This window comes from Colossoma macropomum, unplaced genomic scaffold (genome assembly GCF_904425465.1).
Source record: "Colossoma macropomum unplaced genomic scaffold, Colossoma_macropomum, whole genome shotgun sequence".
In the NCBI taxonomy this organism is placed as follows: Eukaryota; Metazoa; Chordata; class Actinopteri; order Characiformes; family Serrasalmidae; genus Colossoma; species Colossoma macropomum.
The window spans coordinates 1,256,139-1,275,386 of record NW_023495254.1 but is presented as its reverse complement, the minus strand read 5'-3'; the positions used below and the strand labels follow the sequence as shown (position 1 = coordinate 1,275,386).

General features: G+C 39.4%; 1 protein-coding gene across 1 annotated transcript in view; it reads right to left on the bottom strand.

The window, feature by feature from the left end:
* Positions 1-19,248, bottom strand: part of pdlim7 (PDZ and LIM domain 7) — a 72,515-nt gene that overhangs the window by 49,458 nt on the left and 3,809 nt on the right. The window contains exon 2 of the mRNA XM_036561534.1: positions 15,947-16,045. Within this exon, the coding sequence (XP_036417427.1) occupies positions 15,947-16,045 (99 nt within the window). The remainder of the gene's footprint in view (positions 1-15,946; positions 16,046-19,248) is intronic.

Sequence of the window (19,248 nt, the reverse complement as noted above, 5' to 3'; positions counted from 1 at the left end):
ACTCAAAGAACCCTTTCCATGATTAAGGGTACTTTGTATTGTCAAACAGCTCTTCAGATTGATGGAGAATGTACTGTAGACGGTTCTAAAGGGAACCTTTTTGAAAAGGGTTCTATGTAGCACCAAAAAAGGGTTCTTTTATTGTAACAAGCTTGACATTGTGACAATAGAAGAACCCTTTTGGTGCTATATAGAACCCTTTTCAAAAAAGTTCCCTTTAGAACCGTCTACAGTACATTCTCCATCAATCTGAAGAACCTTTTCATGACCCATTTTCTTTACTAAAGAACCCCTGAAGAACCATATTTTAACTTTAAGAGTCTATATTCTCATACTAGTTATTGCAGTTAGAGGTGCAGTCACGTTTTTTTTATTCTGGTGTATGTCAAAATAACTGAATTGTGGAAAAATTTAAAATGACGTTCTGCCCTGTAATCAACCCCGACAAGTTCAGAGATTTACACCCCAAGTACCTCAGAATCCAGTTTTCCAGATAAGGGTCAGCGCTACACTAAAAAGGATTTTCAATGGATTCCCACTGACTTAGCCCAGGAGTTAGGGCTTAACCCCTGTGTCCTAAGCAGGGCCTGATGTCCAGAAAGAACATAAGAACTACACAATAAGCTCAGTCACTGAAATTAAGCCTAAGAACTGGCCCATAACACAAGATTAGTGAAACAGCACAACATTCAGATAAGCTCCAGCTTTAATTGTGGCCAGAGCATGTCTGTGTACGACGCCTTTCATCTACCCTCACCTTCATGTAAAGCAGCGGCCTGCGTCATCTGTAGCACACACGGTTCACAGACGCGCAGTTATTTCCTGCCCTGAATCCCTCCCTCAACACCACACCCTCCTTCAACATGCACTTACGCTTTCATACTCTCATTACACCTCTCATTCCTCAGCCTGCAGTGACATCATACCAACACTGCATCTGTTTTACAAACCCTAACCCTTAAAAGCTCTTAACAAATGAGAATTCTCTCTCACGCTTGGCTCTTAGAAACACAGTGAAATTCTGCCCGAAATACTAATTGTAAACTTCATCAATACCACACCTGTTTTTATAAGCAGGAGATCTTTTATTATACTTTGAATTTGTTTAAAGTCATTGTTGTTTACAATATAATTCCTATGTAATTATAAATACATATCACTGCTTTCGGAACAAAACCTTGTATCTTCATTTTTGTCGTTTTTCAGCTTTTGACAATTTAAAAACATCTTTCGGCCTTAAATTTCATGATGAATGGACCAAAAGAAACAGCCCAAAATTACTTGGAAAAATGCCTGGTTCCATTGACTTCCATTAAAAGTAAAGTATATTTTTCCCTTCTCCTGTAAACTTACCATTTTGGAGATAAGAGGTTTTGTTCTGACACTTTTAGACATAAAAGGGTTAACCTGCTTATCAGACTAAACAAACACAGGAGGCTCATGTATAAGACAGCTGAGACAGAATCACTTTTTTAGGTTACTTATGGTAACATTTTAGTGAAAGACAGTGTTCATAAGGCTACACAACACTTACATAAGCCTTCCAGGACAAATGACAAACCTATATTAGGGCTGTGTAATATGACATTATTTGTCATTATTGTTATAAAGTATGCCACAATGCGTTACAATATGCTTTTCTGGATATTTATGCAGTTCTGCACTAATGATTTTCATGTTTCATTACAAGTAGAGAAAAATTAGGCCTGTTTGCCTGGAGTTACTGTAGCACAGTATGTGAAATGTTGAATAAAAAAACTTAGTCGGATAGTCTGTTGAAATTAGTCAAAGACGATCTGTTTATTCGTGTCCGTATTTAGAGTGAAGCAGGATTATTTAAAGTAGGGTCTCTCAACCACTGGGCCACAGACCACCCAGTCACTCCTGTGGTGTTTGTTATCCACAGGTCTATATTGAGGGGGAGCCAGTGGTCTGTAGTCTGTAGAAAAGTTGATTATAAAAATCACTGTATTCGTAGTTTGACAGTATTTTTTTTTTTACCTTGTTATTTACAATTTATCAGACGTCAGAAAAAATATATATCGTGACATACTGTGCATCATGAAAACGAAGTGTTGTGACATTCTATTTTTTTCCACTATATTCTGATAGAAATATCTTTATCCGGTCTCAGTCTTGACTGGGTCTCGTGTCCTGGACCCCTGGACAATGACAGACCTTGAGCTAAAGCTATGAACTTTTCTCTTTTCTAACTTTCAATTTTAAGATTAAATTTTGGTGATTTTTCTGTAGTTGGACTCAAAAGGACACTCTGATCTTCCAGCTGTCATTCAGTTCATATTTCTCAAGTTTTACAGATAAAAAGCCTACATTTTTTAAGCAAAGGATTTTTTTCTTCCTGTGGGCCTTCAATCCTTTTAGTGATAAACAGGTGGGCATTCAGGTGGACAAGGTTGAGAATCCATGATTTTAAGTGATTTAGATGACCGAATAGTACATGGGTCTAATTCATAATTAAAGTCTTTGCTGACTGACTATATTGAGTAAAAGAAGAAAAACCATACATTTATAAAATGTTGGCAGAACTATTACTTTATCATAGGAATATGAGTGAGACTGGAGGTGATAGAAAGTTTTAGGGAAAGGCAGTAAGTGGAAGTGTGAAGGAGGACACTGTGGAGGGTGATCAGGAGACCCCGAGGGTTGCGCTGATGGACAGAGGCACCTGTTCCTCGGGTTCAGGTTCAGAGCAGCTGTTCCTAGGCTCGCTGCAGGATGGCAGAGATGTGCTGAGCTCAGGCCTTTCAGACGAACCCATAAAAACTCCATCAGCACGGTGCAGCCACAGGCAAAATAGCTCTTTCACATTCACATCAAAACCACCACACCGCCATACTCTGCGGGAGATCAGATTTTCTTGCTAAATTGCAGGACTTGCAGGGCTACACACAGTATGAGAAAGAAACGCGTTCCATGACTTCAGGTACTACTCGGTAGGGTCTCGCTACTCGGCAGCAATGCGGTGGGGTCATAGCTTGCATAGCTGGACAGATGTCAAGCTAAGAAGCCCTCTGAATCACCTTGCTAATCATGTCCCTTCTGTAAATTTGGCACCAGCATGGCTTCGAGTTCACCTCACGACCAGCAGGCTCTGAGACCACCCCTCAACCAGCAGTTCAAATTCTTGCCACATTTCACTTTTAGGCTTTTCCCCCCCTTGTCCTTTGGGGGGGCTGGGGGACACTGGACTTGGTTGTCGTTGCGTCAGCTGAAGCAGAGCCATAAATACCTCAGAGGGAATGGGGCCGAGCTTTCTCTGAAAGAGTGGTCGGTGCCGGTCGGGCTAGCAAAGCAGCTCCCCTACGAGAGAAATGAAAGCTCCACAGATTCCCATTTCGGCCACAAACTTCAGTAAAGATTTCTGTATTCTAATCCACGAGCCTTAGAGTTACTGGCAATGAGATCAGCGACAAACAGCAAGTTTTATGAGCAGAAACGTTTTGCGCTGAGCACCCGTCAAATTTATCTTTCTCGCAGTTCATTAAACGTCAAGAGTAATGCGCACTCAGGGACCCGGAGGAGCCATCACGAGAGGAGGAAAAGAAGCCGCAGACGAAAGGCTGAATGCTGAATGCTGAACGTAGCGGAGCGAAAGACAGGGCCGTGGATCACGCTTCTGACACAATATGGAATACAAGCTAGAATAAAAGGCAGGCAAGAACAAATGCATCAAAAGGTTACATCATAATTACAGCTTGGCTGAAAGGCTTGATCTGTGCTAATAAAAACCAAGTGAACAATCCATCACAGAGGAGCAGAAAGTTTAATCTAAATCACCAGCCTGTTTCGTGAAACAGGGGGAGAGGTCTAATAAATGACTTTTCATAATGTGTGTGTTTGTGTCTAAGACAAGAAAGGTGTTGCAAAATGCTTTACAGGCTTCATCATGTTAAGGGTGTGATTTATGACATGGCTGTAGCGTGATGTGTTACATCATCACAGGCTTTTATGAATATATCAAGAATATAGTCACTTCTAGAACATCAAACAACCGCATCGTAAAAAAACAGATTAAGTCCAGAGAGTCTGTAAACAACAAATCAGTGTATCAACATTGTTTCACATAGCTACTGTGTTTCGAAATTATGGCTGAAACATCCGGTTAGGGAACAGAAGTGTCGCCTGTTGCTGTTAGCGATAGGGGTACAGCGATTATTCGACTAAAATCCACAATCAAATTAGTTGTTTTATTATTTATACCAATTTAATAGTGGATTAGTTGGTGATGTCATTACGCATCTGTTTGTGAAGTACAGAAGTGTGCAGTTTGGGATGTGGCGATAGTTGTGCTAGTAAACTAGTTAGCCAATGTTATTGTTAAATTTCATCGTACTTAGCTAATGTTACGAGCTGTAACATTTCCTATTTCGAATTGCATGTTCTCTGGAATCATTAACGGAGTTGGGACACAGAAGCAAGTAACTATTATTCAAAGTGACCCTGTTCACTTTTAGATAACGTTTACCCTTTTAAACACTGCATCAGTCTTAACGTCGAGGCCACAGGAGCGTTTAAATTCAGCCAACACGGAGGAGCGTTTCCAAACAGTTTTCTGCTTTCCACGAACATTTGGCTCCACTCGCAAATAGTTTCCAGAGGTAGTTCTCAGCGGACATACAACGCAGCTGGACGAAGGGTTACCGTTTAAAATTAAACAAAGTTGTTCATTACCTGTTCATAGAGAACAAGTTTGCAAACATTTGCCACTTTCCCATCCACTCCATGAAAGCGCATATTCTCTGCAGTGGGGAGTATCTGCTCTTAGAGTTTCAATAAAGACTGATTGTTAAATTTAGTCTTTATTGAAACGTAGTTCATGTGTGTGATTTCTGTTTGTCTACACTTTGAGTGTAGACAGACAGCAGAACACACAAAACACACTTTGAATTTAAAATTTAAATTTAGATTGATTTTTTTTTATTTACTTGATTAAAGGAAAACTGATTTAGTTTTGCTATTTTTATTGCTGCTCCTCTGCACATCATTGAGTTTAAATTTTGACAGGAAAAATATATTGGAGTTTTATTTATCTTTTGCATTAGCAGGAAAGTTAATCAAAACAATTAATTTTTGAATAAGTTATTCATCTTTGTCTTAGTTATTCATCTTTGTGTTAGTTAGCAAATGCATAACACACACACACACACACACACACACACACCTTCTAAGCCGCTTATCCTTCTGGGTTGTGGGGGGGAGCTGGAGCCCATCCCAGCAGTATGCATAAAATAAAAAAAGCTAAATTTAACAGCTGATAGCTACGCAAGTGTTATTCGGAAAAGTAGTGATTCATAACCCGAATAATCGATTATTTGCTTCAGTAATGGATGAATTATTCAACTATCAAACTAGTTGTTGCAGCCCTAGTTAGCAAAGTCGAACAAAGAGTGTTTACTTTAAGTTGTAATTTTTAATGGCTATAATGCAATCTGGGACAACATGCAATTTTGCAGCTGCCGCTACAGCAGAGTGAAGTTGAAATTACAGCAAGAACAACAATGCTATGAGCAAAAAAGTGTTTCAGTAGACATGAATGCGGCTTCATAATGACTCCTTGAAAAAGTCAATTTGTTCTCTTTGAAATCTGTATAAAACATGATCAAATGATGAACATCACCGGTCGCTTCCAATAGTCTCTATTTAACTGTTTACACTTTATATTTTCTTTAAAACTGGCTATTCTGCCCTCAACAGTGTAGGCTGAGCAGGTCAGTAAAAAGCTAACAGATTAATGCTACAATAATAATAAAAAAAGACAGATTAAGTTCAGGAAAGAGTTACTTAAAAAGTAAATAATGCTACTTGCTTGACTGTTACAAGCTTCAAATGTCTGTACTTAAACTAGAGCTGACAAAATCACACATAGCACCAAGCTAATGAAATGAAATGGCTTTATTACCCTAACATTAAGTAATTCATGTAGGCTATAAATAGGATCGTCTGACTAAAGTGTTTTGCCCGCGTAGGTTCAGGTTTCTATTGACAGATTGATTAGAAACATCAGCACACAAGCATTCAAACAGCATCTTAAAACACAATTTATATTTAACTTCAGCACACCGCCTCATTAAACACACCTAATTCAGCTCTTCAGCTAATTGGCAAGGTCTTCATGAACTTAATTTAGAGCTCTAGATGAGGGTAAATGATAATATCCGCAGCGCTTTGGGCCAGAAGGTTTGCAGTTTGGCATGTTATAAGCATTTAACATATAGTCTATTTTACTTTGAGGGAAGTTCTTTCCGTAAGTCACTCAATGAGTCATGGGACGCAGGAATAAGGTGGAGAGTAACTGCCTAAACGGCACAGCAAAGCTGACTGGATGTCAGCCCATTATAATGTCATCATATTTTTTCCAAACAAGGGAATTCAACATCACAGCATGCTTTCCTCTTCTTCTGGCAGCACGTCAGCGCAGTACTGTCTGCATAATCTGTCTGTTTTAACATCTGACTCTTGACAGATGCTCATATCATTCCTGAAGCACGAGCTGCTGCTAATAACAGCAGCTGAGATAGATAGATAGATAGATAGATAGATAGATAGATAGATAAATAAATAAATAAATAAATAAATAAATAAATAAAAATAAAAAAAAAAGCAAAGCAATGTGTTTAATTCTGGCACATGGAAAGTGGAGCTTATTTTGGCCAAATATCAGCAACTTCACTGGTTGAATTAAAAAATTCAATTCAAACAATTTTCACTGTATTGTTCTGGTAAATTTGAAATGAGTCCTAATTCTGAAGTGGACACAAAAAGTAAGCGCAGTCTTAATCTTTACCAAATCAAAGAAGGCAACAGTGCAGTTTAGGCAAAGCTGTGGTTGTAGTAGATAGTCATCTTTAATTTGGCCACAAAACTGTAATTAATCTAGTAAAAAAAAGAGCAGAATTGTAAATACAACACAAACTTTACTCTTCAGTGCTGTGGTCTCTAGTATAGCTTAGCCTGATTGTGCTTCCTCCTGTTTCTACATTAATAGTTTATTTTTGCTTGCTTTCCATCAATTTTATTTTATCTTTTGCTGCAATTTTGCCCTTTCCAACTTAACAAACCTCAGAAAAACTAAAAATACTAAGCTGCATATAATGCATCACAAGAATGTGTTCAAGTGTCATGAGGTCACATTTTTGTTATACTGCCCACACTTACTTCATGTGTGTGATTTCACCAGGAAAGTATTTCTTTGAGGTGTGAAAGGCTCATATGTTTGGTCCAGACCATAATGGCCAGTGGTTTTACACAGTTCTGGATGCAGAGTGGAGACAAAAGGCTGTTGTGTGATGCCAGGAATAGAAAAGCAGTGCTAAAAATGCCAGGAATGCTGCAACACCATGGAGATGCTATGGAACAGCAGGGAGGAGGAAGACCAGATAACATCCAGAACATCAGGAGGAGGACATTTGTCTGAAGAGAACATTTAGAGAAACATTACAGCCCCCATAAACACACATAAAAAACCTGAGGTGACCACACCAGAGTCAAGATCTTAACATCACTGAATGTGCTTGAGAATGCAACCAACTTCTAAGACTGAACTTTGAAGGTGTGGAAAAATATCCCTGCAGAGTTCTTTGAAAAACTGAAAGCCAAAATCTCTCGGAAAGAATGTAAGCTGTTATAAAAGGCACAGGGTGGACACACTGAACACTGAAAAATATGAAATTATATTTAGATGTTGAGGCCTCTCTGTAATTATCTGTTAAATATATGTTTTCTGCACTTTGCAAAGTCAAGACCATGTCGTTCGTCCTAAAGGTCAGCACAGTTTTTCAAAGTCAAGACAATTTTGCCTTGTAAACGGACAAAAAACACTCTCACAGGGTTGGAGAGCTCCGTTCTGTTATTCATAACTTGTCTGATCCAGAATCGATGTTTTTCTGGCCTTTTTTGATCAAGACCAAGATAAAACAGTTACAAGCTGACTGTAGAACAGCTCTGCTACTATGTTTCTAAATGAATACAGACCCAGACAAATGAGCTGGCCAAGGCACCTTAACAGGCAGTACATCAAGCAGCATTTGGGTGGAGGTGGGGGTGGGGAGTCAAATAGACACATTAATCTTTCAACGAGGCAAACATTCATGAATTTCTCCAAAAATAAACAGGGATATTCCAATTCGTCAGTTTGCTCATAAAACCTGCCGTGTGAACTGGTTTTATTAGGCTGGGCTTGTAAAAACTTGCTTTTTGTTCTCCAAACACACAAAGGGAACAGACAGACCACCCTATCAGACTATTTGTTCCCCACCTTTCTCTTCTCTTTACCTAGAGGCAAAAAGGCACAAATTTCAGCAGAAACTCTCTGAAACAGTAAGTCACCAGACTTCTAACTAAATGAATGAATCAATAAATTGCATCTGCATCATCACAGACTAATAGTCACTGTCCCAAACAGCACTACTCACTCATCTCGCACACACCTGGGGAGCTGCTCCAGCCACAGTGATGTCAGTTTAAACACGGGAAGCCTGTAAGACTCGGCTTGTGCGCTTGCATTCCTGCGCTAATTCATTAGGTTGTCACTCAAGAGGAGAGGCGTGGTGCGTTTGTTTGGCTTCAGCGTTCTAATCTGTCAGTATGCTCAGTTAACAGCCCAGGGCCTGGTGAAAAGGCAGCGTGTGCCCCGCTATTAAAAGAAGGGACACGAACATCTATTAAAAGCACTGACGTTCTACAAACCTCAATTCCAAAAAAGTTGGGACTGCATGTGAAATGCCAATTAAAAGAAAGCAGTGATCAGTAAATTCTATTTGACCAGCATCAAAGTAAAAACAGTATAAAAACATTTGATGTTTTACTTTGTTTTCTTAAAAATATACACATTTATTCCAAATTTGATGTCTACAGCAAGACAGAAGCATGTTTGCTACTGTGTTATATCACCTTTCCTTTTAATTTAATAAGCATTTCATATCTGAAAACACGAACTGAACCAGTTTTGAAAGTGGACATTTTTTGCCATTCTTTTGTCATAAGTCTTCAGTTTTGCGACTGTACAAGGGCTTCGTTGTCGCATTTTTTGCTTCAGAATGCGCCAAAGGTTTTCAGGGGGAAACAGGCCTGGACTGCAGGCAGGCCAGTCTAGCACCTGCACTCACTGATTATGTAGCCATGGATGCTTGGTGTCCTCATGCTGAAATAAGCTTGGAAGCTCGTGAAAAAGACGTCAACTAGAAGGCAGCATGTGTTGCTCCAAAATACTTATATATCTTTCAGTGTTAATGGTGCAAGTTACCCATGCCATGGGCAAAAAAAAAAAAAAACACCTCCAAGCCATGACAGACCCTGGCTTGTGAACCTTACACAGGAAACAATTTGGACAGCCCTTTGTTGCTTTAGCCCGGAAACACGACGTCCATTATTTTCCATTACACGTCAGATCACAATATATGCTACTACTTTGCGTCAGTCCATTTTAGATGAGCTTGAGCCCAGAGAAGTCGGCAGATGTTGCTGACGTAAGGCTGTATCCCCAAGGTGGCACGGTGGTGCAGTGGGTAGCGCTGTCGCCTCACAGCAAGAATTCGATTCCCGGCTGGGTGACCAGGGTCATTTCTGTGTGGAGTTTGCCTGTTCTCCCCGTGTCTGCGTGGGTTTCCTCCGGGTACTCCGGTTTCCTCCCACGGTCCAAAAACATGCAGTCAGGCTGACTGGACATGCTAAAATTGCCCCTAGGTGTGAATGTGCATGTCTGTCTGCCCTGTGATGGACTGGTGACCTGTCCAGGGTGTATCCTGCCTTCCGCCCACTGACAGCTGGGATAGGCTCCAGCACCCCACCGTGACCCAGAAGGATAAGCGGTTTAGATGATGTATGTATATATATCCAAAAAAAAAATCTCCAAAATAGTAACTTTACGGGAGAAAGCAAGAACACTCTTACCTGTCAATGTAAAGAGATTTTATTCCAAGAGATTTTAGAGCATGTCTATTGATCCATTCATCTTGAAATTTTCATACAATGTAAAGTACAGCTGGTGTATTGAAATGTAGAATAATAAAAATCGAGAAAAATGGAGATACATGGTTTTCTAAGGACAGCAATGATATATAACTTGCATTTATGGATGATGATCTGTGTGCACAGACAATGGTTTGCCCAAGTATTTCAGACTTTAAGTGATGATATCAGTCACAAAAATATGCTAGTTTCAAATGCAGTGCTCTGTGAGAGATCAAAGGTCGTAGGCATTCCACTGTGGTTTTTATCTGTGCCTTTTACACACACAGATTTCTTCGGAGTTGTTAAACGCTGACACATTTTTTGGTAAAATGGTCAGCCTCATCTCACACTTACTCATAAAGGACTCAGCCTTTCTTTTTTACCCAAGTATGACCATCTAAGACCATTTAAAATGTTTTTTACAACAGTTCACAACATTCCTAGTCTTCAATTGTCCATGTCCTAAATTTTTTTGAGATGTGTTGCAGACACCACTTTTAGAATGAGCGCATATTTATTACGACGACAGAGTGGCTAAAACATTAAATAGCTTGTTTGTTTGAATTCTGATTTACAAAATCACTGCATTCTGCTTTTATGTGCACTTAACATACAGTCCAAACTTTTAGGAACTGAGGTTTTTTTTTTTTTTACATGAGAATAAATCTTATCATTTATCATTCATGGTTCATAACAGATCTCCACTTTTTCCCCCCTTTTCTCAAATATTCTCTGTAATCTTTCAAAATACAGTCATTAGAAGGAGCCAGCAACTAGTAAATAAAAAAATAGATAAATAAATAAATAAAAATTAAAATACACATGTTCAAACAAGCTTTAAATCTGGATTCAAGCTGGGGCAAATCTTTTCTTTTATTCAAAATGAACCCAAATGTTTGTAGCCCACTTTTGATAGCTCTGTTTTCAACCATCAAAAGAACGTAAAACACACTTTGTGATTAAACATAATTAAAAACGGTAAAATAAGTGTTACTTCCATCTTCTAAACAGCTGCCAAACTCAGCGTGAGAGGAGAACATTGCGTTCAACAAAATCTCTCAACAGTACGCAAATCAGTCGAGTCTCTGAGCTGCTGGTTGTGAGGAGTGAGATCAGGTCGAGAGGAAACGCGCACAGACACGCTCTCATTATTGCGTAACACCTGGCAGAAGCAGCAGCTCTATGATTGGCTGTCATGCTCACGCATGAGGTCATCGTTAAGCCCAAAGCAGACATGATATGAGCTGTCTAGTCCATGTTCAGGTGATCCTCGCCATCACTTAACACAGCCTCACATTAACTTGTGATAGGTGATTGGCACAAAAACAGATGGAAGCGGCCTCAGGTCGTGCAGCGTGTGACAACATGGAGTTCGTTAAGTCATAAAACCCACAATAAAATAGGGAGGGGAAACAGGAAAACGGATGAACAGCTGATTCTAAATGATAGTGTCTGACAGTGTGACAGAAAGAAAAGGCCTTGACAAACTGGTCTTGCGCATTACAGGGTCAGTTTCTTGGACATTGATCAAGCCTACCTTTACCTTCAAATGTAGATTCTTCTTTCAGAAGGCTGTGCAGTCCAGGACTATGCTTAACCCCAGTCCAGGACAATGACACCTAATGTTTTCTAAATGTACAGACGGTCACTTTTACCCAAACATGGATTAAAGGAACAGTTTGGCGAAAAAAAATGTATCATTTTCCACCTTTCCACTTATCCCAGATGCAGTCGAAGTACAGAGACCTGTTCAAAGACCGGTTCGAATTTGGCTTCTTTCATTTTAATTCTGAAAATCTTCTCTCAATCTGCTCAAACCACATCCAAGATCTTCATTAAGGTCACACAGACTCAATGTGGTTAAGGACACAGTATGACTTTCTGTGAACTATGAAAAAGAACAAAACTGCACTGTGTAGCTTGATGCTGCGGCCAGTCAGGTGTTACACCGAATTCGACTCCCTTCACGTGTATATATGGATTATTTTCATGATTTCTGTTGTGTTTTTTAAAACTTTTTCATTACATCCTAAATTTGAACCTGAAATAGTCTTGTGAGCGTGAGGTTAACGTCAGTCATCAAACTTTTCAGTAGCAAAGAGCAGTGACAATGACATGCACACAAAATATTTTTTTGCCATCTATTCATCTCCAACCAGTATATCTGCTATCATTATTCTTTACAAAGAAGACTGACATTTCTGAGTCATGCAGTCATTATCAGATGAGTTTCTTTCTACAGACTCTTTCACAATCGACGCTATATCCTAAAGCCTTTCAGCAGCACACATCATGAGCAGCAATTTTAAGTGACAAATCCTTTAACAAACCCTTTAGAAAAACAAACTCTAAAACGTTAAATGTTAAAACACTTTTTTAAAACATATCTATAGTCACAGCGTTCAGCTACTCGGTGAAATTTTACTAATTTTTAGAGTTCAGAGTAAAGCCCTATTCAAGCTAGATTAGTTTTACCAGTGGAGGTCCGGTAAGGTAATATGTGCCTGATTTAACTGGTTGTTTTGTACGGGATAAAAGATCTGTGTAATTTCTCAAATAACCCTGATCGAAAAAGAAATTGCACAGATGTTTACCTCAGCATTATGTTGCAGGCACCACATTTCCAAACAATGTTATGCAGCTAAATATGGCACCAAAAAAAAAAACCCAAACACTGGATGAGGGAGGAGACTTTAACAGCAATTCCAAACAACGGTGCATACTCATATCTTTGGGTTGGAGGTGCCGTTTTTGAACACCTGATTTTATTCTTACATTACTGTGATGTAGATTCAAACAGGACTACTATTACTGATCATATCTACCTATAGGAGAGTTTGTTTATAACACAGCTATATCTACCTACATACAACAGGGGGAAAATCCTGATTGGCTAATTATCTGCTCAGCATTTCAAGAATTTAACCCTTTTGCTTCTATTTAAAACTTAAACAATAGTAGAGCTGTAATACTTGCAGAGTTTAAAACAAACATGCTTCTTTTGAATAAGAAACAAACTAAAAATAAGATTTTATTTTTTTTTTGCAGAAATCATTAGGCCTTCCCTGAAAGCCTAGAAGGCCCTGAGGCTTTCCCTCTGCCGATATTTAAGTACATATTTATTGTAATCTGGAAGAGAAGATCGTTTAGGCACCACTGGGCTACTGTACCAAACGACTGCATTTCATTAAGTTCACTAATATTTGAAACCTACATATACATGGTGCTTTTCTCTGTGATGCTAATCCATATGTCTACATTTCATAAACACTTACATAACACCACTGGTATAAGCACCAGCCCACAAATCCCACATCAACGCATCCCTATTTCCAATGCCTTGGTTCGAAAAGGGAACACTTACGTTTTCTGACATCAAAAGTCTTCAGGGCTGAAAAGACTCAACTGTAATAAACAAACCGTACTGGGAACCATAATTCTACCATCTCACATTAACCGAATTCTCACATAAGTCCCATGGTACCACTGCTTAGAACAATGTGTTATATCTGATCTAAGATTCTCCATTTAATTCCCGGAGCTGTACTTGTTAATTAGCTAATGAGTTGAAAAGGACCTTGTGAAAGCCAGTGGCCTGCTTGACGCAACAGTGTTGAAACTGAATATCTATTTTGCCTATCATCACCTGATAGGGAAAAAGACGGTAGCCTGTTTGGTGTGACTGTCCAGTTTTGAGAGGACAGCAGGTACCAGCAGAGATGTCGAGTAAATTCACTACAAATAATGCTGCACATATAAGGGCTGGAAAGTGTATGCTGGGCCTGTTCAATACAGAGTATTGGAGGTGGTAATAAGCCAAGATTCAGTGACCTTTAGGAGAGGACGAGGCGTCCCAGAAACCAAACAAACCCAGAACATATCCTTGTGAGGAGAGAGGAGCGAATGGTGGGAGAGAGTTGTCTTATGGGTTTGATATCAAGCAGTGACATGTTTGCGAAGGAATGCGTGTGTTGAAACAGACCTCACGTAGCTGGCAGCATACGGTTCTCGTTAACCTCATTACGTTTCCTTTTCAGGACTTGTTTGATGTAAATTTATTTTTTTTTTTTTAAACACAGAAAAAAGAAAATCTACATGAGAGTCATGGCATGCCATTCATCACAATCATTTCTCCCAAATAACAGATGGAAGGAATAGCTCAAACATGAAAGCTTACACTGCTAACAATGACTGAACACAAATTCTGGCTGATTGTCAGCAAAAATTAGCAACGACTTCACCCAAAACTGGATACTAGCACACTAAATAGTCTGAAGCCATTAGCAGTGCATTCAACACTATGGTACAAATAGTAAGGAGTATATAAAATGTCTAAACAGGTAGCGCTGGTGCAAAAACAGGGCAAACGTTGTGGCAGAAATTAGCGCTTAACAAAAAATACTTCTAAAAAAAGAATTACTTAAAACTGGGGGGAAAAAAAGAAAAACAAAAAAGGAACAGCATGTAAAAGTTTAGAATTTTCATATTCATTTTGTGAAACATACAGCTAATGAATTCTTTTCTGTACAATAATGAAGAATAACGTGAATGGTTGCCTTCACAAATTTTAAAATTGCGAAGTGTTTTATTACCTCAAGGTAAAGCTTAATGCTATTTAATATATGATTAGTTTAATAACAGTTCATTCTAAAAAGTAAGGATATAGGGTGAAGATAAACGCAATAGACACAGCAAAGAGTTCCTTAGTTTGCAAAGCAGAGATTTTTTTTTTTCAAGCAGGCAAACAAAACTCTAAATCGTTGCTAGCTCCACATAGGCACTACCGCCCCAAACTAAACAACTTTTGGGCCTTTTGTACCTCATGAGGCCCTTCGGCCTTTAGAACAAATTCAAACTTTTGCACTTGTTTAAATTACCTGATGGAGTACAACTACCATAAACACTAGAAACATCATGAGCTCTAGGCAAAAATGTTTGACTGGAGATGTGTACACTGCACATACACAGAAATATAAAAAAAGGTCTTGCGCAAACATGCAACTCATGTTTTCAAGCACGCAAGAAGTGAAGGTGCTGAGGGTGCGGCAACAACCTCAAAAAGATCTCCATTTATTAAACTAACTGAACTGAAACTAATGTGAAAGTTGTAAGCATCTATATCTGCTTGTTTTAGAGTGGAGTTTGTATTTTCATGTTTTATTTATTCATTTTAAGCATCTGCAGTAGTCATGCACTATTTACATTAGTAAGGTATTTTCCTTAAAGTGAGTCTAATCGCCTCCCTTGCCCTGCTGGCTGCTTTGGGGGCATGTTACTTAAACACACACAGGCTGAGGTACGAAGAGGGAACGTGGGTGCAGGCTGTAGGGGCTGTAGAGCCCCAGTACATTTAAAAAAAAAAAAAACATTTTTTCAATACATTCTTTAAAAACATCTTCTCCTGCTCAGAGTGCATTCAAATGTGTGGCTGTGGGTGTGACAGAATTAGTTATTGTGCCACACATCAGTTATGTGGGCATACTGTCCTCTCTCACTATGTGACAGTACATCATGACACGCTCAGTTTGATGCAAATGATCAAGAACATTAAAATGATAAAAGGAAAACCGCATTGCACTGCATTTGCACAATTATTTTCTCCAATACATGCAACAACATCGTCACATTGTACAACTCTGCGTATAGCACTGGGGTTTTAGACGCAGACTTCGTGTAAAACGGTAGAGTTTAAGTTTGTTGAATTCTGAAAAGTATTTGCATTATCGAACAACAGCACAACTGCTTTAGCTGCACTGACCTCTAACAGGTCCTTTGTATTACAGCACTGAATATCCAAAATGAAGAAAATGGCAGGCTAATTTTAGCCATTCCTAGGCATGATACTTTGTATATTTCTCTATCTTTGCTTTTGTGGTTTTGGGGCATTTACAGCTGACAACGGTTTGAGAGGAAAAAGCATAGCACTATTAGTGCATCAGGAACAAGCAGGAGAAGATTCAACCTGGAGGACACTTACCCTGGACACGGTCAGAGGCATGCTGAAGTCCTTTCCCCCCTGGAGCCGGAAACCCCAGGGTGCCGGCCCAGCGAGCGTCACACAGTAAACGTTCATGGCCTGTGGAAGAGAGGAGAGAGGGATGATGACCTTTTCATCACATTGTAATAACAGCCTAACAGGCACGGTTCCCTCATGGGACCGAAAGCAAACAGAGCAGACCTTGTGGAGGTGAACCATGGCTGCCTTCAGCAGTCAGCTAGTTCTCAATATGCGCTTTCTCAACAGGAGAGCGAGGTGGGAAAGTAACGTTGTTAGTGTTTTATTCAAATTTCTAAGGATCAATCTCGACTTTCTACTCACTATATTTTAAAATACTCAGGTGTGCATATTCACAGAGAAGTGCGTTGCGGTCATTAAGCTAGTTTAAACCTACTGAAATACAGTCAGAGGAAGTGGTTGTATGTTAGAGATGTGCATTTTGGTCATTTCAGTGGTCAATATTTGAGTAAAATTCATCATTTGAGTCTAGCTTTTGTCTTCATTTTCAACCTGCGTTTAGCCCCTTTTGCCAGCGTTTGCACTGTCAGTCATAAAACACTTCAGTTCTGTTATTGTCCTGCAGAGCTTACAAAAACCAACTGGTAGGCTGTAGAGTGACCAACTGGAAGATAAAGGGTCAGAAAAGCATCTAAATCATAATCTTTTACGGTACTAACAAAACTATTAGGTTAATAGAGAAGCAGGCAGCACCAACATTTACGTCATTTGGCGGACACTCTTATTCAGAATGATCATTTTACATAGGTAGGCAACTGAAATGTTAGAAGTCTTGCCCAAGGACTCTTATTGGTATTGCATAGGTTGCTTGTCCAGGCAGGGAATCGAACCCCAGTCTACAGTGTGGCAGGCAGAAGATGACAGTATAAAGTCTTGGCGCTATTAAAGCTGCACTATGTAAGTTTTGGGAATTTGGAGACCTCTCTGGTGCAAACGTGCAATTGCATGCAACATGCAGAAAAACGTTTTGTAACATGGGCTGTACTTCGGATGCCTTCCCAAAGTGGGTGAATCTGAGGATTGTGCGCGAGCTGAAAGAGTATTCAAAATTGGTGTCTTCGAGCATGTACGGGAATTATCTTCTGTTGTCATATCTTCATCAGCAGGCTATAATGTTGATTATGATGCGTTTGAGACCTAAATATCGAGTCAGACCTTCATTTTGACCCTGTGCATTTGAGGTTAACATGTAAAGATGTATGACGTGGTCTTTTAATTGAGTATTTCAGGCTTTGTAGGTGACATGTCGCAGCACACACACCTTATTTTAGCTTTTTTTTCTTTCCTTCTGACTCAGTAATGCTAAAAAAAATTTGTACACAGTGCTGCTTAAATGTTTGTAACTGACACAACTAGTCATGTAAAAGAAAAACTGTTCGTAATAGCTGCTATATATTTAAATAATAATAATAATAATAATAATAATAATAATAATAAGAAGAAGAAGAAGAAGAAGAAGAAATAATTTATTTGTTTAAGCTTAGCAAAATAACATCGCCTCTATACCCCCAGCCTCAGCACCAAAGTATATTTCAAATCTGTTGGAAACACTGATTCTAAAATACACTCTCTCGGAATTAACAAGGTAAAACTTTCCAGCAGATGATCAAACTCCGAACTTTCTTACAGTTCTAAGCGCAAAGAAAACCAGAGGTGAATAACCCTTTTGTTTATTTGAAAAATGACTCATGTGAACCATTTCACCCATGAGTGGATTTGATTAGCACCCATAAATAAGTTCAGTATCATACTCCAAAGAGGAAGGAAAGGGACGCAAGAAGCGCAAGAGTAAAGTTGCGAGATAAGTGGCGAAAGAACTTCGCTGCGGTCTACAAATGCCTCGGGATTCAATCAACAGTAAACTAACCGTTGTTGTAAAGAAAGCAATTATCTCAGATTACTCCACAGAATACCCCACTGTAAAAGGCACCACTAAATTTACAATATAGTTTACACAACAATAAACTTAAAGTTGGGTTCAAACTTCTGTACCTTCACTTGAGCAGCAAATTTGAAACAGGAGGCCAACTTCATCTTTTACCAGAGCATATTCTAGACGAGTATGTGTGCTTTAACTGTAAGGAATCTGTGCACTTTTACCAGCTCCACACATTCCAACATCAACCCTATTGTAGCAATTTAAACACATTTGTTCAACAACTTCACCAGCCAATCTGCCAGACATGGCTTAAGTCTAATCTTGATCTAAATTACACTGTCATTAGACATTCTTCAAAGGGAATTCCAAGGTCTAGTGACTCCATATCAGGTCACAGGAGCTCACAATACAGGAAAGTGTAGCTTTTTCTCCCCTGCTTTATACTGGTTGGTGGGTTGTGTATTTGTAGCTCAAGCTGAAGAAATCTGAGAATGAAGTAGATGTCGGTGAAGAGTTAGCCACTAGAAATCAACACCACACTTTCCACTGAGGGGTGCACAACCAGCCTAAGCAGTGGAGTAACCCTGCAAGGTTTTCTACCAACAAGGTTTACATTCAAAAGAATGACATTTTGAGGACGTTGTTAACCATATTGTAGTACAAGCGCTGATCTAGAACCAGCTTAGGTCAGTGTAATTACTTTTATTAGCCAAAAAACTGATCCTTCAACAGTGCCATTACTCTGAGACACTTGACACTGAGGGCCCCGGAGCCAAAACTTGACAATTGCATGAGCTGTCCACCAAAACAGGATAAGAAAACAACAGAATCTCTCTATTGTGCAGACTATTCAACTACAAGCCAAAGAAAACATTCTACCAAGCTATACCAGAAATAATAGTGCAAATCTAAGTTCTGACAAAGAAATAAACACTATGCTTATTTCTATTTGCTTCAGCACCAACTACAAAGTGATAACACCATTTATATGCCTATATACAGTATCAGTAACCCCACTGCATAACTACAAATGTCCAAGGAACTGTTCTTGCTTTTAACAGTTTCTGATTGCCAACACCTTCTGGATACACTAATTCATGACTTGTGCCAGGCACCAGCGGCCCTGGATTACTGCATCATGTTCAAAGCACATACAAAGAGGAAAACACTTGCACTACAAATCTACATCCACTTAAATAGCCAAGCATAACCTGAACCCCACCATATGTGACACTTGGGGCCTCCAAAATGAATTATGAGCCCCATCGGCAGCCTCTCTCTGCAGCTTCGGCTACTCAATCCGCTCCAGCGTATACCTGGAAAAGGGCGGTGCTCACGTACCTTGTAGCGAGGGCCAGAGCAGTCACCTAAACCCCCCCGAAAA